The 25,447-nt window shown below is 41.3% G+C and overlaps 2 protein-coding genes across 3 annotated transcripts; one reads left to right on the forward strand and one right to left on the reverse strand.

The window, feature by feature from the left end:
- Nucleotides 1–1,202: 1,202 nt before the first annotated feature.
- trpm5 (transient receptor potential cation channel, subfamily M, member 5) lies at nt 1,203–24,854 on the reverse strand. 2 transcript variants are annotated; one of them, XR_011179068.1, is made up of 27 exons: nt 22,925–23,304; nt 21,800–22,006; nt 19,649–19,716; nt 17,568–17,724; nt 17,272–17,452; nt 16,694–16,860; nt 16,405–16,582; nt 15,296–15,360; nt 14,664–14,849; nt 14,252–14,351; nt 13,939–14,057; nt 12,327–12,668; nt 10,683–10,826; nt 7,620–7,743; nt 7,255–7,400; nt 6,445–6,557; nt 6,233–6,334; nt 5,597–5,855; nt 3,992–4,110; nt 3,390–3,522; nt 3,105–3,279; nt 2,790–2,958; nt 2,462–2,640; nt 2,065–2,197; nt 1,752–1,824; nt 1,412–1,635; nt 1,203–1,290 (listed from the first exon to the last, which is right to left on the reverse strand). XR_011179068.1 is itself a non-coding variant. In XM_069165791.1 (27 exons), the coding sequence occupies exons 3-27, from the start codon at nt 21,848–21,850 to the stop codon at nt 1,507–1,509; spliced, it is 3,612 nt and encodes a 1,203-aa protein (XP_069021892.1). In that variant the 5' UTR covers nt 21,851–22,006; nt 22,925–23,059; nt 24,263–24,854; the 3' UTR covers nt 1,241–1,506. The 2 variants fall into 2 exon arrangements, 1 of the variants encoding a protein (XP_069021892.1); XM_069165791.1 differs by adding an exon at nt 24,263–24,854 and having other exon boundaries at nt 1,241–1,635; nt 22,925–23,059.
- On the forward strand, nt 24,236–24,871 carry cdkn1ca (cyclin dependent kinase inhibitor 1Ca). Its single transcript, XM_069165793.1, has 2 exons — nt 24,236–24,678; nt 24,771–24,871. The coding sequence occupies exons 1-2, from the start codon at nt 24,255–24,257 to the stop codon at nt 24,869–24,871; spliced, it is 525 nt and encodes a 174-aa protein (XP_069021894.1). The 5' UTR covers nt 24,236–24,254.
- The last annotated feature ends 576 nt before the right edge of the window (nt 24,872–25,447 follow it).

A 25,447-nucleotide genomic window follows, 5' to 3' on the forward strand; every position in this document is an offset into this window, starting at 1 on the left:
AGTCATTGTTTGTTCAGCTCAACGTCACCAGCCCGCAGGTTTGATATCACTACTGGACTGTTCTGAATGTTAAAGGCACCCTGAGGAGGCTTTGAGACTAGATCCCGACGTCAGGACGAACACGTGTGTGCAGAAGAGTGCCGGCAGCATGATACTCCTTCTGGCAGAGGACGAAAAGAAGAAGTGCGCACAAGCTATAAATAAGGTGAAACGAGATAACAATGGAGAAGTACCACAGACACTGAAATGATTCCTCTCCAAATCACGTTGTATGTTTTTTTTTTTTCGTGCCCTAGTGGGTGCAGAGAGTCTGTGCGCTCAGCCAGACAAGGAAGCTTGTGTGCAAGTTTTAACGGTAACAAAAACATGGGAGTCCTAAAGAACTTTTTTTTTTTTTTATCCGTGCAATGTGCGAGGTGAGCAACTTTCACCGCTACAGAGGAGATGCAGAAGAGTCAAGTGTGAACGATCAACTGGAGAAAATGGCAAGAGTCGGAGAACAGAAACAAGCAGTGTCCCATCAAAAAACTTCTGGTTCCATCGGATATTCGGGGTTTGGTAGAATAAAGCAAGTCGACAATAATCCAGTAAAAGGTGAAGAAGGTAACTACTAGTTTAGTGGGAAACGGTGCACATTTTAAGATATTAATACGTCTGTATTTATAGAAAAACTGCCTTAGAAAGTCAACGTGTCCAAAATACGCATTTCATGCTTCACTATTTGTAACCATACTGTTATTACAGCATCACCACTGTGCCTCAATCTAAAAAGAACAACAACAAAGAAAACATGGAGGCTATTTTGTTAAATATGTTGCAGCGCTGATTTCTGCTGACTGTGCAGAATTTACGGTGCCTTCCACACCACTTCCTACCTAATGTGACCCACTGTAGACAAATATGTTCAGTGTAAACAGAAAATCCAACACGTGTATAACTCGCTGTATTTTTGTTTCAGTCTTTGTTTTTTTCCATGTGACACTTTATTGTTGTGACACAACTCGAAAGTAATTGCAAAATGATTATGTAATTCCAAAATATTACACTGTATGTTACTGAATGTGCTGTTCTTAGCATGTGGTTCATTACTAATGCAAATAAGTCATAAATTAAAGCTAAGCAATTGTAAACGCATACACGGTAGTGAAACATTTAATGTCTTCATGTGTTTTCAGGATAAATAACTTCGTTTTATTCATTTAGAAAAATAAAATGCAATCCAAGGAACCCAAATTGTATGTCATGAGTGACTTCATTGAAGATGTGTACCTTTTGCTGCACTGAATCCACCTGCGAAAATAAATAAATCCCACAGCTTTTTATTAATTCAAAATTAAAGTCCAAAGCACTTCCACTCAAATCCTCATATTTCAAAGTATTCTAAACATCCTATATAGATAGCAGTTGCCACCTTAATTTCCCAGGTTGACTCTGAGGAGCGTCTGTGGTGCTGCTGACCTTCGCAGTCCGTATTTTTGAATATTGTTTCGTCTCTCGGTCATCAGTTCACGAGTCGGTCTTCCCAGCTTTGACTTTTGACTCACTCGGAGCCCTCGGAGCATCTTTGCCACATTTGAGAGTGCTCTGAGCGAAGCACTCCGCCATCCAGGACAGCACCTCTCCACAGTATCTCACCTAGAGACGAAGCCAGAAGTGACTGTGTGTTATGTAAAACCAGATTACAGTTGATTTTTTTTTTTAATTTATTGTGAAATAGACCCGATTATGTGTCGACCGTGTTCCTGGTTTACCTGAGCTTCCATTGATGTCAGTCGTTTCTCTTGGTCCCTAAATCCACCAACGATCTTCAGCAAGCTCTGAACCCTTCATCACAAACAAAATCAGTTAAAATCATGTCCAATAATCCTTTTTTTTTTTCTTTTTTTTTTTTAATATCAGTACTGAGCGTAAAAGGTTTAAAACGAGCTACAGGGTGATGCTCACCTGGTAGAGTGCAGTGGGTTTGTAACTAATGGTTAAAAATGTTTTGTTTTTGCCCCCAGAAAAATCTTATAATCTGATTATTTTATTCATTTGTAGAAAAAAGTGCAAAATAAGAGTTACTTTGAGGAGGTGCTCTTGAGTCTCTCCTCGCTGCTCTCCCAGTGCTGGCGCTCCAGCTTGGCCAGGTAGTTCTCCTTCTGCACCGTCTCCCATGTTATCAGCCTCTGGTCCAGTCCTGCTGGCAGCTCCCTCTCTGGCAACACGCACACACACACGCACACACACACACACACACACACACACGCACACACACACACGCACACACACGCAAGGAGACAGTCCAAAAGGCAATTAACCTAAAAGGCAATTTCCACGGGTGGAGTAGGTACGGGACAGAGATAAGCACACTATGTGTTTGCCTGTATTTCATTTAATTCTTAATTTATCCGGACGAGCCGCAGGGAATTATTTCAAAAGTAGAACGGCTTCGTCGTCCCCGATGGAAATATATACGTACCGAGATGCTCCTGCTTGGGCTCGGGCCGTTTGACCATGCTGAGGAGGACCTGAGAGAGGTGGCTGATGATGATGAAGGGCGGGGCGAGCGCCGGACGGCTGTGGTACTCCACGATCAGGTTGTATCTCTGGAACTTCCAGAAGATGTCGGTGTTGCCCTGCACGACCTGGAAGGTGTAGCTGCAAATGGGAAATGGAAGAAAAAGCCAATGAAACCAGTTTATTATTATTATTATTATTATTATTATGTATTTATTATGTACAAAGACGCCACTAATTCACGAGACGGACGAACATATGGACGGTTTCCTGGATTACCGGTCCCTGACCTGAACATGGCGATGAGGAGGTTCAGCAGCAGGACATTGGTGACGAGAAGGAAGATAACCAGCAGCAGGATGACCAGCCAGTTGGCGTAGGCGTTGGGACACGGCGGCCGCAGGCCCATGACAATCTCTTCCCTATCATTAGTGCAGTTCATTTCAGGAAAGCGAGCAGCTGTGCTCCATTTTAATGAAAGAAAAAGGAAGAAACAAAATTAGAAGAAACAAGATTAGAAGAAATAATGCTCAGGTCATAACAGAGCCATTCCTGATTAACTCTGTATGGAATAAACATAGATATCTGTGTTTACTGTAATGTACCATCTATTTCCTCTAAGGGGATCTGTCCAAAAATGTGCAGGTAGGGGCGGTACAGGGCCCGGCGAAACACCCAGTCGATCCTCGGGTCGTTGGGGTGCAGAAGAGCCTGGGTGGCAACTCCGTAGGCGATGAGCCACACACTCAGGAAAAAGAGGAAGAAGAAAACGTCCTTCATCTGTAAAAGAGAAACAGACGCATCTTTATCTTCTTCACGGCTACTTAAGGTCTGCATTGTCTTCATCGACGACCATGAGCATGAATTAAAATCGATTTTGTTTTGGTCACCATTCTTTCCACGATGATGATCTTGGGGCCCAGCTGCTTATGAATGGCAAAGATGTGGATGAGACGGAGAGTAAAGACCATGAAGTCTATCGCCAGGACCGTCCGTCCCGCCTCATAGGTGTCCTCCACCATCCTGTACAGTAAAATAAAACAGACGTTAAGTCCAGCGTGGTTTAATCATTTCTACCCTTCTCATTCATTCATAACCCATTCATGTTCATGTTAAATAAGGTGTCAATTGATGCCCTACTCAATAGTTATTAAGGGTGCTATTATGAAATACAGTAACAAGCATGAACTACCCGTTAATTAACTTTGTTGTTCACGGTTAAATAATCCTTTAGTTCATGTTAATTAAGGTACCAATTCATGCCTTACTTAATAGGTAATAGGGATGCTATTGGCATTAGTAAATAAAGTAACAAGCATGAACTACCAGTTAATTAACAGTTATTTAATGGTTAAATAATCATTTAGTTTATGTTAATTAAGGTACACATTTTTGCCTTTGGCATTTGGTCTACACCATCATAACAGCAACTCTAAGACCCCCACGCTTTTGTTTTATATAATTTTTTTTCGTGTCATTAAGTAACAATTACCTGCATGAAACCCCAACAACAAAGAGCGAGATGGCAACCATGTCACATTTGTTCCAGTTGTCCTCTACGTAGAGTTTAAACTTCTTCAAGATGTTCATCTCTTCATCAGTGAAGAAGCTCTGTGTCATAAAAAAAAAAAGGATGAAATCCTTTTACGACTCTAAAAGTGGCAGTTCATAATAAAAATCATTTCTTAACAGTTCACACACTGGAGAGCTTTTCTGTCATGCCTGCAGGGCCAAAAGGGAGTTAGCGGGTACACGACCCGGCTGCTTTAGAGGCACCTGCAATGTCCCAGATTGTCAGTCCCGTGAAATGTCTCTCACACAGAGTGTAAAGTTGAGTTCTCCCCCCGTGGCTCTAACAGGGCACCTGTAAGTGCATGAAGAACCGCCGCTCGGTCCCTGGATGGCGCTGTTGGTTTGACGATAAGCTGAGGGCAGAGAGCTGCTTTCACAGAGTGACAGACTGGTGTGGAAGCCCAGACTGTCAGTCAACCATCAATCAACTCTTCAACTATCAACTATCTAAATCAACCCTTTTAAAACCTTCTTCTCGGTTTAGTTTTGTTCAGTTTCAGAGTGTTTTACAGAGAAAAATCCCTGAAAATAATTCTTTCTTTCTTTCTTTCTTTCTTTCTTTCTTTCTTTCTTTCTGGATAGATAGATAGACAGACAGACAGACAGACAGACAGACAGATAGATAGATAGATAGATAGATAGATAGATAGATAGATAGATAGACAGACAGACAGACAGACAGACAGACAGATAGATAGATAGATAGATAGATAGATAGACAGATAGACAGACAGACAGACAGGTAGGTAGGTGGACGGACAGACAGACAGGTAGGTAGGTGGACGGACAGACAGACAGACAAACAGTTAGGAGGGCAGGCAGACAGACGGACAGGCAGATGACAGAAACCATCTCTCCGTTATAAACAGCTGGTAAACCTTCAGTCTCCAACCTCGTTATGTGACAAGTAAGAACAGGGCCGCCGTGGCATCGCCGTCCTTTCGGGGGAGGCATTCACCCCAGAGCCATCTCTTTGAAGGCACACGGCCCCCCGCTGGGCTCGGTAGCATGCCACCGCCGCCTGCAGCAATGTGCTTCTGTTTTTTAGAAAAACCTGTGCCATAATTCTGCTCAGCTCGGGGACTTTTCTGAGATGCACATTGAAAAGAAAGGCGAGCGGAGGGAGCAGCGGTTGAGGGTCTGTCTCATCTGGGGCTTTTGTGCCCAAGGGAGGAAGGCTCAACGGGATCAGCGCAATAAGGGATCATGCTTGTCTGACCTGGCTCACCGGGAGGGAGTCAGGCAGCGAGGTGAAAGGCTCATGAATCCTTAAAACCCCCAGAGAGAATGAGCTCAGTGTGGCGGCTCACATCACCTCCCACTCAGATGTGACGGACCCTTCAGGCCTGAACGCTGAAACACTTCTGATAATTTTTTTTTTTTTTAAATGCCGCTGCTTCTAAATAGGTGTCACACGGCTTAGATAATCGGAGGTGAATTTTAAATAAAAGAATCTCAAAATGAGGTGGTGAGAAGTGAAAATGCTGTCAAAGGAAACGGGGTGATCGGATGCTGCGGCGGTCACCTGTCGAAGTTCCTCCAGCACCAGAGTGAAGACCCAGAAGTAGAGCATTATTTCCGGGGGCCCGGGGCCGAGGGGCGGCGGCAGGCGAAAGTCGAGCAGGAGCACGTAGGTGAAGAGGCAGAGGAAGGCGAAGTACATGATGACGTTGCCGAGGAACACGGTGACGGGGGCGCTCCAGAAGCGACGCCAGCGGCGCAGCAAGAAGCGCCACCAGACAGAGGCGCAGCTCTGAGCTGCCGGACCTCCGGGTGAAGAATCCCTGGAGGACAAGAGTGGAAAAGACACTCTCAGATTCTGTTTTACAAACACAAGATATGTATACAATAATCTAATAGAGGTTACAGCCTGGCTTCTTAAGATGAACCCTGTTTATTGCTGTTTGTTTTTACCTCTATTCTTTACTTTAAGACAAATCCCCTTTGGGGACAATAAAAAAATGAGGTGGAAATTAAAATTGTAATCGGTCACAGAGTCATTTTGCACAGCACACTTTATATTTAAGAAAAAACTAATGAGAATAAAAAACTTCATGTTCATAATTAGAACATCATTTTTATTAAAAAAAAACATTTTTGATTTAGCTATTTTTCATAATTTATTAATACTTTTTTAAGACAGTTTTGATGGTTGACTCACAGGGGATCGTCGTCGTCAGTTAACAGTAAAGCCTTTTCTGTATCCAGACTGTCCAGCTCCACAAACTGCTCGCTGCCGTTACGGTTATTGAGTTCTTCGTCACTGAGAAACAAACATAAAAGCATCAAAAAAGTGCACCAAAAAAACAACAACAACAAAACATCTATTCCATATGGTGAAACCCGACGGTGGGTCAGAAGAAGACGGCTCACCTGAACTTTATGAGGTTGGTCCAGATGAGCGGCGGGAAGAAGAACGACACCACGAGTTTGGAGATGGCGGTGTCGGTCGTCATGGCGCCCCACCAAATCTTTGTGAGGAGAGCCTGCAGTAACGTGAGCAAATTCACTTAACAAGTTCACCACAAGGGGGCAGCACAGGCCTTAGGCTATTTCTGCATTACAGTCTTGAGACCATATTAATGGAGGAAACATACAGGGAGTTACTGCAGACAAAAATGTGTTTTTAAATCTTCATTTCATGTGTCATGTGATCTATTTCTGATTGCAGTCTGGGATTGAAGTGGTTTACATGAAAGGACACTTGATGTTGAGTCATCAGCCTGTCCACCCTTAGCAACAAGACTAAAGAAATCCACGATCTCTTGAAAGATTACACACATACTGAATCATAATTAACAGCTTCCCATTAAAAAAAAAGAAGGAAAAAAAGGCTATATTATTCCCAACTGTGTACTTTAAAGAAAATATGACTTCCCCGAGTGATAACTTTCCTTCCTGACACTGAATATAAATTAACTCTTGGTGATGACGACTTTCTGTGACAAGCACATCTGTTGGAGGGATTCATTTGGAAACTGAGCGCTGAACGGAGTCTAAATATATAATGTGGTGACAAAAAAACTGCAGAGCAAAAAGGCAGCAAAATAACCTTTCTGTCAAATACTTTTGAACGAGTCGGATGAAAGTGAATTTTTTATAATGGCTGAAAGGGATCAGATAAATTGGAGCCGAAAATGAGCATATGGATTTGTGTCCCCCGCCCCCTCCTCCTTTTCTTACCTGAACGCCATCGTGGGCAAAGAAGGATTTGGCATCTGCCTCGGTTGCCAGGTTGAGGACGGTCGACTTGCTCCAGCAGTGTGTTCTCCGCACTAACAAAGCGTAAGCTCTGTCTTCACTGTTGGAGTAACACTCTCCGAAGACATCTGCCGCAATGTGGGAACATCGGGTCAAACACTCGGCTGCATTTTGAAGAATTCTTGCTTTCAAGGTTCATATTTCACCCCCCCCCCCCCTCCCTCCTCCCCGATTAGGATCTGCTGATTTAAAGAGCTCTGAAGATGTACTTCTCGCAGTGTTTGACCTCTACCTGTTCTCGGACCTTATTGTCAGGCTCTTTTCATCGAACGGGTTCATGCACTCACCGAGGGCGAACTGCTCGTACTTGGCCTCCTTCATGCTACGTGCGGACTCGGCCTCAGACTCCAGTCGAGCCATCTCCTTCAGAATCTTACAACCCGCCAGTGCTGCCGCGACCGCCTCGGGGCCCTGAAGGATTAAAAGAAAGCTTGTATCCGAGAAATGGGTCTGAAAGACAGAATCCAGCTTGGAATTTTGAGAGGAGCTTCATCTCGTGCATCTAAATGGTTGTACCGTGTGCAGCCGGCTGCAGTAGCTTCACTCACGAGTCTTCATTCGCTTTCTAAAAGTCCAAATGTTTGATTTAATCATGCAAATTACAGATACACTCACATAGTGTACATTTTTTTTACAACAATACCTCATATATTATATGCAATTGTTGTCATAGCCCGTCTTTCAAAACACCCGTCAGTAAGTCTGGGGATGATGCAAGGCTCCAAACTTAGTTTTAAAGTTTGGAGCTGTTTTATGCAGACCTGAGGAAATCTTCCCCTGATCCCCGAAGAGCTTTACCCGAGTTTTTGCCCATTTTCTATTGAATAAACGTCTGGATATGTTTTTTTTTTGGGTGGTTTTTTTTTTTTTTTTTTTTTTTTTTTGCTCCTTTCAGCGTTCAATTGCAGTTTCTTTTAATAAGATGTAAAAAAAAAAAAAATCTGGGTTAATTTATCAAAGTGACTTTACGTTACATTATGTGCTTAATTTATCTGAAAATATGCATCACTATTATGCCCATCTGACTAAAATAAATGGAAAGCAGTGATTCTGTGGACCTGAAGATTTTGTCATTTCTGGCTGTTTTGAAAAGTATTTTTTTTTTATTCTTTGTAGTTTTGGGAATACTTTGACATTTGGAGAAATATGCTTTTGTACTTTTTTTTTTTTTTTTTTTTGCTGAGAGTTAGATGAAAAGATAGCTGCCATCACCAGGGGATGCTTAGCTAACATTTGCACAATGACTGTAAATGTCAATAAAAACTAGCCGGGCTCTGTCTGGAGCAGCGCTACTCCAAGAAATACCATGCCACCCCCCCTCCCCCCACAACCAGCACGACACCCTCCTTTATTGCTTTTCCATTAAATTGTTTTGTGATATAACTTGCATGATTTTTACATGTACTGTGTTGCATGTTTATACTTGAGGTGCCCTGAGGGGGATGCACCTGAGTGTGTCTGTCCTTCCTGTGTAGTGTGGTCAGTTCTGGCTTCATGCCCACTCACTCGTTTTTAGCCTTGAGGGCAGCATCGGAGGACTGTTGGACTGCGTGTTCAGTGTTTGTGGCTCAAGTGCTTTTTTTTTTTTTTTTTTTTTTTTCCATTTCCTGGCGATTTATCTTGTTAAGAATGTTTTTATAAGTGAAATATTCTTTTCCTAAGACTAAAAACGAAAAACGGGTTCATAGGAACACAGGAGCCAAAGTTTCCCTTATATCCTCTTTCATAGACAGCGATTACCATCGCTTAGTACGGCATTACAGTAAATTATGTTTATTATATTACATTGTCACGTTCTGTGGTCAATAGTTCATGTCCAATTAAAGACTCTATACAAGTAGCACAAACATTTAGAGGAGCAGCGTCACGTTTCCTTTATGTAAATCATCAATGATTTGTACACATAATACTGTTTAATGCCACTCTTGGGCTAAGATATGGACATATTTTGCTGGCATAAGACAGCCTTGCAAGGGATAATTGGGTGAGGGCCTCCAACATGAGAGACGCTTCAGACAATAAAATTATGAATGCAGATATCCAGGCCTGAGTCTGAGCGCTAAAACGATGGGGGAGGGGGAAAGGTGGCATACACGAGGAAATGCAATTACCATAATTTCAGATAATGTTTAAAATAAGACGCAGGAAAAGGAGCACATAAGGGTGACCGCTTGTGAGATTACAATAATTGCTTGCCTTAGTTCAGGGAGGCGCAATAAAGAAATGAAAGGTGCCTCGGAAAGATGTTGAAAACAAAGAGCAATTATCATTGATTGGTGTCATTTAAACTGTTCGTGGAGCATCAGTCCCATGTCAGGGTCTATGTCTCATTAACTTAATGGGGGCTTCAGATACACCCGCACTCTCTCACCGCCGGCTCATCGTCTCAGCAAGCAGCGTGACCTTCATTTGAAAAATGTTCTTGGAGATAAGATAGCTTTTTAGTTCACCTGAGTTCTTGATAAATACGCCGTTTGCTGCGCTCTTTTATCTAGAGTGACATTTTCACTTGGCAGTACTGACCTACACCTGCATCACTCGTCACACCGAATCCAGAATACAAACTACATTCAGCTCACTCCTGTTTGGTTAGAGCAGAGTTTTCCAATGCAATGTATAATGTTATTGATTGAAGCAATATTCGATGAGGATTAATTTTTTTTTTTTTTTTTTTTTTTTTTGCTCATGCGATCTCCGTTTGCATGGCAATACGTGGGATATGACTAATAACTGGAAAGCAATCAGTCACGTTAGTCGACTCTTTTTTTAATGTATGATTTCGAGGCCAATTTATTGCTCTGGATATTATATCTCTAGAAATTGTGAGATTTCTCAAACTGAATAAATACAGCACGTAGAAACACTAAACTGCTCAGCTAGCTCAGTCTAGTCGTAACTAAGATGTCCGCTGAAAAAAAAAATTGTTAATGGACTCGTGTATTTTTAAGATTTTAGCACCGTGTCAAGAGTTAAAACCCAACTAGTCAAGCAAGCCGCCGCTAGCTAGGATTTTAAGTGCGTGACTCTCCGTGGTGTTACGTGCTGGAAGCGACAAAAAAAAAGGACCAAAAAAAGGCCTGATTTCGCCAAATGGGTCACATTTAATAGCCCTTATAACAAGTAAAAAAAACAACATTATATTGCATATTATATGAAATTCTATTGTAATTATATATTGCCATTGAGTAGGCGGAGAGATATTTTCTAGTGATGAGCAGGGTGTGATGTCACGCTGATTTCAGCACGTTCCAAATGTCCAGTTGACCAATCAGATCGCTGGGTCGGAACCCGTTGTTGTATAATGAACGTGAGCTGCAGCCGAAGCGTCCAAAGAAGCTGACGAGACTCACCATTGCCCAGAAGTAGTTGGCCATCTGCTGTCGGTTCTGAAGGACGGCCCAGAGGAACAGATCTCTCCAGGGATGTTCGCAGCGCTCCTCCGACTCCGCCAGGTTCTTCTGGTTGTGGAACAGTCGACCTTTCGCCGGCTTCTCCTGGAGCCCACAGACAGAACATTAAATGCATTACACGTAAATAGTAAAAGAGGTCGACGCACACAGTTTACAGAACACGTAGCGTTTATGTGAATCATGCAATTTATGGCAGTTATTATTAAGGAGGCCATTTTTGTTTGTTTGGCTGTCTGTCAACTGGATTTCACCTGAGCAGAGCCTCAGCTAAAAAAACTATTTGATTTTTGTTGTGTTGTTCTTTGGGATTTTTAGAGCCGTAATCCATAACACAAACATAATACATTACACAACAGGTATTGTCATATCGGGGCAAATTTTGAGTTGAATTTCTTCGGGTGTAACAGCAGGTTGAGTTCGCCAGGGGGATCCGTCTCTTCCTTTTTTCTCAAATACAGTGAGAAACGGTGACATGATTGGAGTGACAGAACGGCAGGATTAAGTAAAAAAAAAAAAGAAAAAAAAAGAGAGGCCTTTATTGGTTAGATTTGATGTTTTACTTCTACCGGAGCAGCATGAGTTGCCATTAAAGTTGTCATTCAAGATTCACAGTCTTCCAGGAAGTGAGTTAACCATGAAGTCTAGATATAGTCTGACCTTTTATAGTTTAATATGATCCAGTCTGAGTGGGTTAAAAGGGAAGATCACTCTCTGCTCACAACTCGCAGATTAAAAAAACAGTGACAACAGGTCACAAATAAACATGTGCTGTGTTCCAAATGATATGATTAAAATAGGGCTCTTACATGTTAGGACTCTCACTTGGGTACTACTTGAATTTCTACAGGGTAGTGTTGTTTCAAATCAAAACCTCAGCATGTGAACGCATCACCCACCAAAATATCTGCAGCTTTAATTATTTTACCCAGACACTGACATGTTTTTGTTTAACACTCAATAAACACACTGTCCAGCAGCAGTAGTGAAAAAGAAAACCTTTTGTGCGGTGTTCGGGAACAGCTGCAGCCTCAGCCTGAATTTGAAAATGATTTACATCGGTGGCCCCGCCCCTTCTTCTACGTAGCCAAGATGGCGACTTTTTGAGTGCATCATCCTGTAGCGCACTGCATGTTTCTGTACTTGACAGTGTGAACGCACTTATGCACTCAAAATAGTGAGTGTTAGTACACAAGTATTTGGAACACAGGAATGGTTTTATTTTGCACTTCCCTGCACGTTGTATGACTGCGCCATTAAAATGCATATTGCTTTTTTCTATATTTTAACTCTATTTAATTTTTTGTTTTGTGTTTAATTTTATCCGTTCTAATGCATTTTTATTTCTTTTCTATTTTTAAATGTTCCTTTATATCTGTTTTTATGTGGAACACTGTATGTAACTGTATTGCTGTAAGACACTTTGAGCTGCATTCTTTTATAAAAGGTGCTTTACAAATAAAGTCTATCCTTATTATTTTACGGCGGCGACCAAAAGGTCTGAGAGCAAGAAGGCACACGAGCTAAAACGTGACTTGAATGCTTATTCGGAAGAGTATACTGGATATGTTTGAGTGTTTCACTCACAGTGGGAATCTTTTGGTAAAAGCCTTTACAGGACTCGTGGAGAAAGTCTTTCAGCACTTTGGCGACCTCGTAGAGGGTGAGGCGAGGTTTGCCTTGCTCGGGAGGATGGTGCCCGGGTGGACCGGGCGTCCTGGCAGCTCTGAGCAGAAGCTGCTTCTCCTCGTACTTTTTCAGCAGCAGGTTGTGAAGGAGGCTCTTCTCGGACACGGACCAGTAGAGCTCCTGCAGACGGCCGTAGGTGAGGAACTCGCCCAGGTTCACGCCGTTGTCCACGAAGAGGCGCACGAAGTCTGGCTTGTCGTTGATGAGGGCATCCATCATCACCTCTTCAAGGTCGCACGCCTGCAAAGACCAGGAGTATTTGTTACACAGACTCTCAGAGCACCTGCGTTCTCTCCTGCCTGTAAAAAGACTTCTATTCTTTACCACAACGCACACCGGCTTGCTACTCGAGTTTCTATGCCATCTAATGAGTCACTACCAGTGAATTGATTGAAAACAAATGTTGATATATTGACATGTACAAATAGTAAAAGATAGATAGCTGCTGGGCTCTGAGGATGGCTGTTGGAGGGATTGCCATGAATTTTTTTTGTCCAAACTAATGGTCCTCTGAGGATAAATCCTACCGGCACGACAAGGCTGGCATTCATTAATGAATTAATTCGCGAATGTTAGCAGCTAAACCATCACACTAAACTATGATAGCAAACATGGAAAATATTATATCTGCTGAAATATGTGAGCATTATCATTGTGAGCATATTAGCATTTTTAGCAAAGTACAGCTCTGCTACTGTATAAAAGGATTCTTCAACCTTTTGTCTGACATCTACTCATGTTCAGTAACATTTATTCACATAGCTGAGCTCCACCCAAAACCAGCTGAAGAAGCTTATTTAACGTGAACAATAACAAATTGATACTCAATACACACACTTTGTATCACAACAGCTTAAATTCAAATGCATGTGCATGTTTTTTTCTGCATGGATTTCTTTATGTTTTCAACTGATTCAAATGCAGTCCGGCCAAAAATATTGTATTTATATTTTTTTTACCTTATTCATGAGGACCCGTTTATTTTTTAGCTCAGTATGAGGGTCTCTGCTGCGTTTCTGTCCTCTGATCTCTGTGTGTTACATGAAGGGCGACGCTACACCCTCCGTTACACTGACACGGTGAGGATAAGACGGGTGTCGGAGGGCAAATGGAGGCTTTCCACTCTAACAAGTGTTCTGATAGCGTTGTTCTCTCGGACAGATTAAAAAGATAAATAAATTAAAAAAATGCTGAAATTGATCAAATATATTAACATACCCAGGTGTTTTATACTTGGCTGGCCGTAAATATACCCTGGCAGCCTTCCCAAGTAATTCTATGTATTGGAAACACTGCATATTGTTTCAGAAACAGATGCCGGGTTGGAGCCCCCTTGCTACAGAGACTCTTGAATAGCTTTTGCTTTCTTTACTTTAAAAAAAAAAAGCTGAACCTTGACTTGATTGTAGATTGAACACTTGTAACTTCACTCTCACAGAATGTTGCACCAGAAGGCAGGACGGGTTTAATTACCAGAGTTTGACAAACCTCTTATTACATTGCAGCTCACCTTCCACTCCACGTCTCCATTAAAGATGTCACTCTTGGCGATGTCCACTCTGTTCCAGGCCACAGCCAGCTTCAATTCATCCAGGAAGTCCTGTGCTTCCTGACTCTGGCTCTTACAAGCTGATAAAGACACACATGAACAAACACACACACACACACACACACACACACACACACACACAGGAAAACACAGTAAATGTCAACAGGTTCACAACCTATGAAGTACTCAAAATGTCAAGACAGAAACCTTGTAATTCTACAGCCGGAGGAAATTGCAAGTTTCTTGAACGTATCTCTCACAAGAAGTACTTTACCCTTGACTAGAGCCTTGAGAATAACCGTATCCAGCTCCGAACTCTCCTGTTCGGGGTCATGGACGGTGAGGAGGTGTCCGTGATCGAGTATCTTCTGGATCTGATTAGCAGGTTGACAGTCAGTTATTGGCGAAAACCTCATTTGAGTGAAGAAATGTGCAATTTTTAAATCCCTAATGCAGTGTTCTATTACAATCCTTCATTGTGTGTGTCAGCTTGCCCTCCTCCTTCATTTCCTTAATTAGGTCATCACATACAAATTTTGAAGATAACGATGAGAATCCCACATTAGCTTCCCCCCTTGCAATCTTTCTTTCCCACTGTGCCCCATTTTTCTGGCAATGTTCAAGTCTTGTGATGTGCATATCTGTGTATGTGCCTGCCTCCACGCTGTGTGCACCAACGCTCTCACCAGCTTGACCCAGTTACTGATGTCTGTGCTGTGGTGGGCATTTGGAAAGGTGTCCAGCAGCAGCTCATGAACGCTGTCCGTATCCCAGCAGCCCCTATTCATCAGTGTGACAAGGATGTCAGCCACACCTCCGGAGCCTGCGAGGATCAGCCATGGTGTCGAGTTGCCAATGCCTTTATACATTCTCTGCAGGAAGGGACACGATGTTCAGATGGGTTCTCTGTTGATGTTTTTTTAAGAAGTTTTTTTTTTTTTTCAATAGATCACTCTCAGCTAAACATCAACAAAGAATTATGTTGCTCAGTGTAAGCTGTAGTCCGTAAGCTCCTCAGTTATGGTTCTGTTTATGCAAATAAATTGGTGACTTTGACCGGCTTTTTTTCATTGACGAGATTAGTTTTGTGAAAACAGAAAGAATTTATTTTCTCAGTCTGGCTTTGGGCTGCTGCTTCAGGAGATGGCACAACCAAAGTTTGACTCAAAGCCTAATTCTCGGGTCTTCAGCCTCTGCTTAAAGTCAGATTGTGCAAATTCAAGTGACAAAACATGTCTGGCTTTTTAGGGGGTGTCTTCGCGGTCACGTCTTTTAAAGTTCTCAAGTAGCTAACACAGCTTAATGAATTAAATTTGACCTTTAGGATCCTGGGCTCCCCGTGGACCAGGAGACACAGAACTGGGATCTCGAAACTTCCTGTGCCTGCAAGAATCAGAAAATTTACATTCATAGAAATATCTTTCGCAGTGTCTCTCAAATTATCACCACTCTGGTATTACTTTAAAGTGTGAATCCTGCATAGAAATCTCTGTGGGACAAAAAAAAAAATATATACAGTTTCCCTTTGTCTCTGAGATGTGAACAGTTTTGCTAAAGTGTTATTTTTTTTTTCACCCGTGAAGAGGTAAAACTATCCAGTTCAACAATTTAACAGTATGCTTGCGAGCAAATCAGTTAAAGAACAAACAGAAATTTCCCCTTGAAACACTATTTTTCAGGGAAACTTTGCACAATGGTGTGCTTGAAAGGCAGAAAGAGATAATTGTGGAGGAATTTTGAACATTAAGGTATCCCACTGGTTTTTGACTACAATTGAGAATGGGCCCATGTTTTGCTTGTATCATATTCATGAGGAAGTGATATACAATTATGGCACTCGTTTTAGTCAACCCCACTGGTTGACAGTTGTTGGTGGTAGGACAAGAAGAAAACTGCAAGCTATACATGAGTGTGAACAAAGCATGAGCTATATTTATAATTTAAATTTAAAAAATGAAGTGTATTTTATGAAGCTGGAAAAACAGTAAAAACACTCTCAACAGACCACCTTTGATTACTCTGAAAAGTAGCAACAGTTTTGTAGTTTGCTTTAAAAAGAATACTTACCTCAGCTGCTGCACTCGTGTGAAATTTTGAGGCTTGTGTTTTTACAGCGAGCTATACGACAAGGTTGTAAAATATAAAGCAGGGCTTTTTATAAGACATCTATATATGAAGCAGCCATAGCACCAAAATGAAATAATGCTTAAAGCATCTATAATTTACCAGCATGAAAGCCACCAATTGTCATAATGAATAGTCCTATTTTAAATATTTAAGTACATTTCACTGCTTTATTTATTTAATATTACATAAGTAAAAGTAAATGCAGTATTTTAGCTTTTAAATGTGGTATTGTTGCTACTGCCGAAGTAAAGGATTCTCGCCATAGTGTCGGTCCCCTGCGGTGACCCAAAGGATTTTTACCTCCATAACCGGTGCGCTGCAGAGAGATGTGCTGGAGGAGCTTCACCCTCATTTCACTGGTGGCTCCTGCTCTGTTGGGATCCTCCTCGACAAGCACGAAATGAGAGTGGTGGCTGTCCAGGGAATACACCAAGCCATGGGGCAAGTCCTGTGGCTTGTACATTGCAGGCTCATCCACCTTAAAAAGAAACGAATGCAAGTATGCAGAAAGACAGAAGGATCCCATTTACACATTAGTGTGAAAGAAAGGTAAATATTTCCTCATATTGTTTGTGTATGAACAGAAAACCTTGGCAGAGATCAGCGCCTCTCGGTTGTAGATCATGTTCCAGGGTGCGATGCCAATGGCCACTACACGAACTTTAGAGGAGGTGCTGGCTAAGGAATGATCTCGCACCGCCTGACCCAAGTGCTTAGTGATGCCAAAGCGGAGGCCATTAGTCAAAATCCAGGCCCCTGGAGAGCAGAAGATGAAGATGAGTGTGTGTATAGGACATTTGATACTGAATTCTAGAAGAACAAGGAATGAGTTTCTACCAACATTATTAGACCAAAAAGTTGAGTCCAAGATTACATAGCAGCAGTGGAAATTAGATTTCTATCTATATCATCATAAAGAATACGGTAGGTTTACGTTGAAATAAATTACGCCATTTAACAAAATACATAAAAACTGAAATAAGCACAAACGAGAAGAGAATTTAAGACTATAACTTCTTACAGAAAAAAAAAAAAAACACTTTATATATCTAAATTAAAGACAGGCTTTTCTCTTAGTAATTCTACTGCCAGCCAAAAGAGGGCAACAGAGAACACATTCCCTTTAATTTCAAATGCCACCGCCAAATTTGTCCCCTTGATTATAACCTGTGCTCTGTGCAGCCTTCACGAGTCCTTTTCTAAGAGTGTCCCTGAGCCAGGGCTTCATCTGAGCCAGCTCATCTCCTCCCACCAGAGCTACCACCAGGTGTGGAGGAGCAAGGCCCCACTCTTCTGTCAGCATCTGGTAGATGAGCACTGGGTCTGTGTTGCTGTGCACTCTGAGAAACTGAATAAAAAGAGGCAAATTAAAATGCGAGTATTTGGGAGAAAAAAAAAAAATCGACAAACTCCTGCTGTGTTGCTACCTAACATTCTGTATTTATTATGTTATCTTGCCTCACCTTTCCTCTTGTCTTAGTCGGGCCGATGAAGTCGATGTCGCCCACTCTTCCAGCTGCCCAGTGACTCTTCTCCCTCTTCATTCTGCTGGACAGGCTTCTGGCTACGTTCTTCAGAGTCTCGTCCACCGTAGAGCAGCACGAACAGCCCAGCAGGACGCTGAGAAAAACACACATGAAATGTGTATGTGTATCGCATCATATAATCCTCTTCAACACACAATAGTAAAGCACCAGATAGAACTGTAGGACTGTGGAATCCCAAGTGGTCAAAATAAACTCAACTCTGACTCACCTCTCGAAACATAAAATACAATGGTATAATGTGTCCTATAACCTGCAGCAATACCTTTTGTTTGCCCAGCTTATTGTGCTGTTCTGTTTGCTTGTTTGGTTTGTCTTGCTATTTTGCAGGAGTTTTCAAAAGCTACTCAAACTAGAATCACTGTCAAGTTGCAGTTTACATCCATGTCTGTCCAGACTCATATAATTAATGTATGCATGTGAAGACTTTAAAGGTTAAAAAAATAAAAATAAAAGCCATGACAGTAGACATTGCTTCAAAGAAAATGTGAATACTGCACACACATCTTCAATATGACGACAAAGAAGATTTATACAATCATCATATTATCAAGCTCGACACCTAAGTTTAGTGTCACCAATTCAGTATTGTAACAAATGAGAAATATGGTGACAATCATGACTTTTGTTCCTGAGTGGTGGTATCATGGTCACAAGAATAATACAGACATGAGGTCCTGTAATCTTTGATTCCAAGTGAACGTTTGTACCAAGTTTGAGGAAATTTCCTCAAGGTGTTCTGAAGATATTGCATTCACAATAGAGGGACAGACAGATGGTACGGATGTAAGGAGACAGTGACCTTTGACTATTAAAATTGAAATAATTCATCTTTGAGCCCAAGTGAACGTTCATGCCAAATTTGAAGAAAGTCCCTCTCTGCGTTCCTGAGATATTATATTCACAAAAATGGGATGGACAGGAGGACACGGTGACCTTTGACCACCAAAATCTAATCAGTTCCTTCCTGAGTACAAGTGAATATTTGCACCAAATTTGGAGAAATTTCCTCAGGATGGTCCTAAGATATCGCGATCCTGAGAATGGTAAGACGTGAGGTCACTGTGACCTTTGACCAAATGTAAACTATAGTCACAATCTCCCCTTCTGTTCCTAAGTTACGGTGGTGAGTAATGGCCAGAAAAAGGGTTTTGCAGATCATTGGTCCAAGTGAATGTTTGTCCCAAATTTGAAGAAATTCCATCAGGGTGTTCCTGAGATGTGTCATTCAAAGGAATGGCATGGATATCACAGTGACCTTTGACCTTTAACCACCAAAATCCTTGAGTTCATCCTTAAAGCCAAGTGAACATTTATGCCAAATTTAAAGACATTCCCTCAAGGTGTTCTTGAGATATTTCAGATTCACAAACTTCGGACGTATCAAGAATGTAGCATTTTGCCTTTCTTAGAGTATTTTATTGGAGAAAGCATTCTTCTGCATTCTACAGCACAGAAATGACCGGCTGTTATGAATAATTTAACTGGAAAATTCTAATTGGAATTAGTTAGGATTTAGTCAAGCACAAATGTTCCCTTTCTGTAGCACCTCTTCCACTTATGACCTCCTAACCAATAGGCTGATCTGATTGCTTGCAAATGTGTACTTTCAGCTGATCGGATGATGATTTCTTTATCATGAATACTGAACAGCACACTGTACATATTTCTTCAAGTGAATGGAGTAGACCTATCTGTTAATGTTGTCTTTGACTTCTACACACACACACACACACACACACACACACACACACACACACACACACACACACTTTGGTCACATTATCAGACGTCACATTACATTTACTTGCATGTCAGTTTCATGCTTTTAAAATGTCTAACTGTCACGCTCAGTGAGGCTAAAACGTGTCTATTTCACATTTTGCTGTAGTGGACAGGTGAGTCAATTTCATGCTTTGCTGGGATACTGGGTTACACACACACACACACACACACACACACACACACACACACACACACACACACACACACACACGCACCTGTGTTCCTCTGACCACTCCAGTATGTCCCCACATCGCAAGCATCGCGTCTGCGGCTGTAATATCCCCTGTAAACAAATGAATATACAGATATTAAGTCTATTTTCCTCTTAAATCATCATGACTCACTGACCACTCTTTTTTAAAAGAGGTTCTTATGAGTACTCGTGGTCAATGCAAAGCTGGCAGGATTTTCATTCTCGCTTCATATGCAAAGCGTTTCCTGTCTGATGTTTGAACTATAAAAACACACAAAAGCTCTGTCACTCAAATACATGAAACCAAGAAAACTGGGCCACCGTACTGTGGGCTCTCATCAAAACCTTTGAACATGGAACTCTGATATGTTGTGAAATGAAAATAATGTCTTTAGATATTTAGATTCTCATCCATCACGCAATACATCTGGGAGCCATCAGATTGAGTCCAACATTCATTCTGCTACATGACAAGAACACCAAACATACAGCTAGAAGGCTAGAAGAACGAGTCCTGCAACAGATGGCCCCCCCAGAGCCCTGATCTGGAGTCAGTCTGGGATTGTGTGAAGAGGCAGAAGCAACTGAGACAACCAATCCACAGAAGAACTGTAGCAAGTTCTCTAAAATATGTTTGTTGCAATGGGAGAAATGGTGCAGATTTTAGTTGGGTTTTTTTGCACTTTTGTATGAAGTTAACTGATAAATAAAGTATATTTATGGCATTATTTTTTAATAAGTATCCTTTATTTTTGGTGCCTGAAAATATTGCACAGTATTGTATATCACCGTTATTATGTGGTGGGGAGTGTTTGGAAAATGTGTGTTTGCCTGCATGACTTTGTTTAAATGCCGTTATTGTTTTACAGTGAAAACATTCTGTTTATCTCTGAGTGATTCTTTTCATAGAAAATAAATGACACGGAGTTCAGAAAGGAAACTCATTCATTATTGATAAGATTATCCATTTGCCTCAGTAAACACTTTTATCTGCAGCGATATATTTGCATGGGCATGTGAGCTTGTTTGTGAAAAATGATTAAAACCAAAATGCAACAGAAGTGCACAGTCCTTTGACAAAAAGCAGTAGCCTGCAGATGCACTTTGAATTAAGCATTTTAACAGAATTTTGGTGCTCAGACTGAGAGTCAAGTTGTGTGTTGTAGCCATCTGTTTTAATGTAAGTGAGCAGCTTGTTGTGAAACCTTATATTTGACTACAGGTCTGGGAGGGAAACGACTACTGGGTATGCAAACAGGACTATTTGCATGCAAAAATTGAGGGAAGGACATCCAGCTATGGTGTGTGTGTGTGTGTGTGTGTGTGTGTGTGTGTGTGTGTGTGTGTGTGTGTGTGTGTGTGTGTGTGTGTGTGTGTGTGTGTGAAAGGGAGGGAGAATCTTAAGGAGACAAACACACTTTACACCTTGCTTGAAGTCTGCCATGATAACCTTAAATGCAGTGTTTGTAAAACTGTAAGGCCCAGCATCCCTCTTTGGACACATACAAGAGTGTCCTTTAAATGTCAATTAATTATTGAAAACATTTACAATATTAATGTTTCAAAATCAATATCTGAATCTTGAGTCACATCATTTTAACACAGTCAAAGTTCATAGAAACGTTGTCACCAATTTGCAGTGATTCAATATTGAGAAGTATATAGTGAAACTAAATGCCCCTTTGAAAATAATTAAAAAGAAAACAATATTGTAGGAGGTGAGGAAGCAAAAGAGCTTCCTGGGTCTTAGATCTTATTACGTTTTAGAAAAACTAAACCAAAAGCGGGACGATGTTGCACTAAAACATGTTTGTAATTTGATTGAATAAAGGTTGTTTTATGGGATCAGGGGGCGGGTAAATGTATGATATACGTCTTTACATTTGCAATATTCAGTAAAAATGTTGAAGGTATATCTCTTGATTCAACTGTGTAATTACATCCTCCCCATATAAAATCCTTTACAATTTTTCCACCATACCAATTATGATGATTTTACCATATATTACCCTTAACATAGATTATAAATGAGACAAACTGCTTTATGTGAAAACATTGATCATCATGTCCATTACATATTAACTTATTGAGAAAGCAGCTTTTCACTTTTCCCAAATTTAGTTCTTCTAACAATGACAAACAGAAAAAAGACAAGTCCACCGTATATACTCACCAGAGGTGTGTCGTGACTCTCCTCCATGGCTGAAATGTTCGTCTTTCTCATTCTGAACCGCACAGGTCTGAGAGGCCCCCCGTCCACCAGCCTCAGGTGAACCACCAGGAAGAGCTACAAAGGTGAGGCTCTCCCTCCAACCAATCCCAGCCGGTGCTCTGCACCATTATTTTGCATGTCAGCGCATTTCTCTCATCGGGACCACACCTTAAATGTTAAAGAGGACAGGTTTGTGTTTAGTTTTAACTCACTTCTAAGAAATGCACAGAAAACACATTTCAAAACAGCAGAATGGAAAACTTTATAACTGATCAACACTGTCAGAAAAAGAGCTTTACATTATTTAATATGAGCTGGAATGAGACAAATATGTCATACATATATAGAAATGATTATCCAATAAATTTAGGGGTGACTTATCAGAGGTGAAAGAAGCATTCAGATCATAAAAGTCAATACAGGGATGCAAAAATACTCCATTACATGTAAAAGTACAAGCAGCACAGTAGAGCGAATCTGTTTGCCCTACAGATTCTGCACAAATCTGTTTATAGTTTTTTTTGCTTTTGCTCTAATCTTTGATTTTTGCTGAGCTATTGGATCATTTGAACATTTATTGAGATGAAACTATGTAAGAAGTTCAAAGGGGAAAAAAAAACAATTATTTGGAAAAGCTGTTAACAACTCAGACATCTGAAATATGACCTCAATTATACACCGATTCATGTAAGATGTCAGAAGAAAATAATATGCTGTCTTTGGAGGACTAGAAGTAGCATCAAATGGAAATACTCTAGCAAAGTACAAGTAGCTCAAAATTGTACCTAAATGCAGTAGCTACTGGAGTAGATGTTTATATTTCACATTATTATTGTGCTCCATCAAAACACGTTGGTTGGTTCTGCCTGAGTGTCGTATCACCGTAGCACAGAGAAAACGAAGGCTACTTGGAGAAGCGGTTTATCAGTGATGGAACTCAATATGCCAACCACGTATTCACACTATTCCAGCAAGGCGTGAATCCAGTCAGTGGTGGACCAAAGCTGAGACAAGGAGCCCTGAAGGTCACCAAATTGATCAGCAAAAATCTAGGTGGGGGAAATTGAATGGTTCCTCTCTAATTACCACCGTGTGTTCCCTGTACGGAGCGTACAACCCCCTCCACTCCGTCTCCTCAGAGGCCAGCAAATCCGGCTGCTGCTGTTTTTACTGGCAGCTGGGAAGTTTGTGTGAGAGAACGAGGCCTTTCCCGAGAGTCACCTGCAAAAAAAATGTAAATAAAACCCAAGAAGGAGTTATAACATTAACAGCCCAGTAACAACACTGATTTGTATTCTGAAGCAAAATGCTAAAAATAGAGCCTTTTTAACAACTCAAACCTGTGGGGATTTTTTTTTTCTTCAGTTTAATTTATTTATTGTAGGAACAGATTACATTAATCTCAAAAGGAGAGACCAAGATTGCTAACCAGATTTAGCTGCTTGCTCATTTCCCATCTGCAGTCCATAATAACAAAGAGTCACAGAAAAACAAGGAGTCAGAAAAATAACTCCCCGTGTTTCCTCTTCATGATGCAAATTTTTGAAAACAGAATGAACCCAGAAGTGGTGACCTTTGACCTCTCCTTTAGTCTTTACTAACAATATGTTGCCACAGTAAAGCTCGTATAGCACGTGAGGCCGACGAATAAATGAACGCAGAGCAGCAATTTCAACTCGAAGCGTCGGCTCTTCTACTTTATTAAATATATTTCGTAAAACATATTAAAGTAGGCACGTTTTGATTATGAAGCATACATTACACCTGATTTGAACTGCTTTTTGTTTTGGACCATACGTTGCCTTTCAGTTTCCGCATGTTTTGGTCTATGTGGCCTCTAATTAAAGTCCCCGGAGGCTAAAAGGCTCAGCTCCTATTCATTCACAAAAACGTGAAATAAAAAGAATAGTTACGACTACAACAGTGATGTTTTTAATAAAGTTTTGCTCTTTCTAACAGTTTAAAATCATGCAAATTGAAAAGTGTGAACTCACCATGACACTGGTTTTATTCTAAAGGTAGCCTATAGTGCACCAACAGCGGTGTCAATCAGAAGGAATCGGCATTGTTATGATAAATTCTACATTGACCTTTAATTGATGAGCCACACTTCACCACATAGAAGCAGCCTCAATGGTCTTCCTCTCACAATGAATGAATGACACCCCCCAAACACACACACACACACACACACACACACACACACACACAACCCCCACCTTATCCACCAAATTCAGGCAGCTGCAGCCAATCAGCAGCCTCTGCTTATTGTGTACAAACAAAACATCGTGCCTTTAAATGGTCCTGCAGCTTTGTGGTGACCAGAACAGACCAGAGGAAGACGCCTAAAACTACTTGAAGAGTCTTTTTCCTCCCCCCCCCCCCCACCACAACTCCACCAGAATCACTTAAAAGCATGAGTACCATCGGGCGCAGAGAGTCGGTGTGCAGGAGTCTGTTCGGCCCCGCGGACCACGACCAGCTGCGCCGCGACTTGATGCTGAAACTTAAAGAGATCGCCGAGCAGGACAGCCGACGCTGGAACTTTAACTTCCAGACGGACACGCCGATGCCGGGCAGGTTTCAGTGGGACGAAATCCCCGCAGACTGCGCCGCGTCCTTCTACCGGGAGTCCGCGCAGTCGAACGACGCGGTCACTTCTCCACGTACCGACGACGACAACGGGCTGAGTGACCGCGAGGAAGGCGCGGGGACCAACCAGGAGAACTGCTCCAGCATCTCCAACACGCGCAAGTGTCCCGCAGAAGTGACGCCCGTCCGGAGGAAGGGGACGCTCTCCAAACTGGCAGCCAAGCACCGGAACAACGCGCGAATTACAGGTAAGGGACAAGTGGCAAACACGAGTTAGTCAGCCCAAACATATTCCGTTAGAAGAAAAGTTTTAAAATGTTCTTCTTGTTTTTCTTGGCAGATTTTTTCGCAAAGAGAAAGAGGACAACAGAAACAAAGAGCATCCTGAGTCCTTTCCACAGCAGTTCAAGTGAAGCTGCTCCGTGCAAAACAATCAGATGAACGTGCATCTGAAAACTGCCTATTTATTTTTTCTACATACATTTTCAAAGGGACTGCATGGCGGCCTATTAACTGCACCAAGGAATTTTTATTTTATTTTAATTTATATTATTTTATTTTTTCAGTTCTTGTTTGTGTTCGAGATGAAATTCTACATGTTCGTGTTTTATTTATTCTATTTAAGGACACGTTTATTTGTATTTATTTAAAGCCTTCACATTTTCCCCCCCCCCTGAGACGTCACAAATATGTTTGTTTACTTATCAAGATGTTTTTTTTTTTTTTACGTATTATTTTCATTTGAATTATTGGTTTGTGAGCAAGAATATTTATTAAAGACTAAGTGAATTTTGTTTTCTGTATTTTCAATCATCGTCCACCTTGTTGTTGTTGACTTCCCGTTTTACACCGAGCTGCATCTGTATGTAAAAGCACTATTTTGGTTTTGCCATGTTTATCTAAACTTAAGAAAGCTGTAACTGAGAAAGTTTGTGAGTTCCTTTTAAATACTGCAATTTTAATAAACTTTGTTATTAAAGACACTAATTATCCTTCTGATTTAGGGATTATTAGGGG

The sequence above is a fragment of the Embiotoca jacksoni genome, unplaced genomic scaffold (assembly GCF_022577435.1).
Source record: "Embiotoca jacksoni isolate LCO1_2020_lvr unplaced genomic scaffold, fEmbJac1.0.p SCAF_35, whole genome shotgun sequence".
Classification (NCBI taxonomy): Eukaryota; Metazoa; Chordata; class Actinopteri; family Embiotocidae; genus Embiotoca; species Embiotoca jacksoni.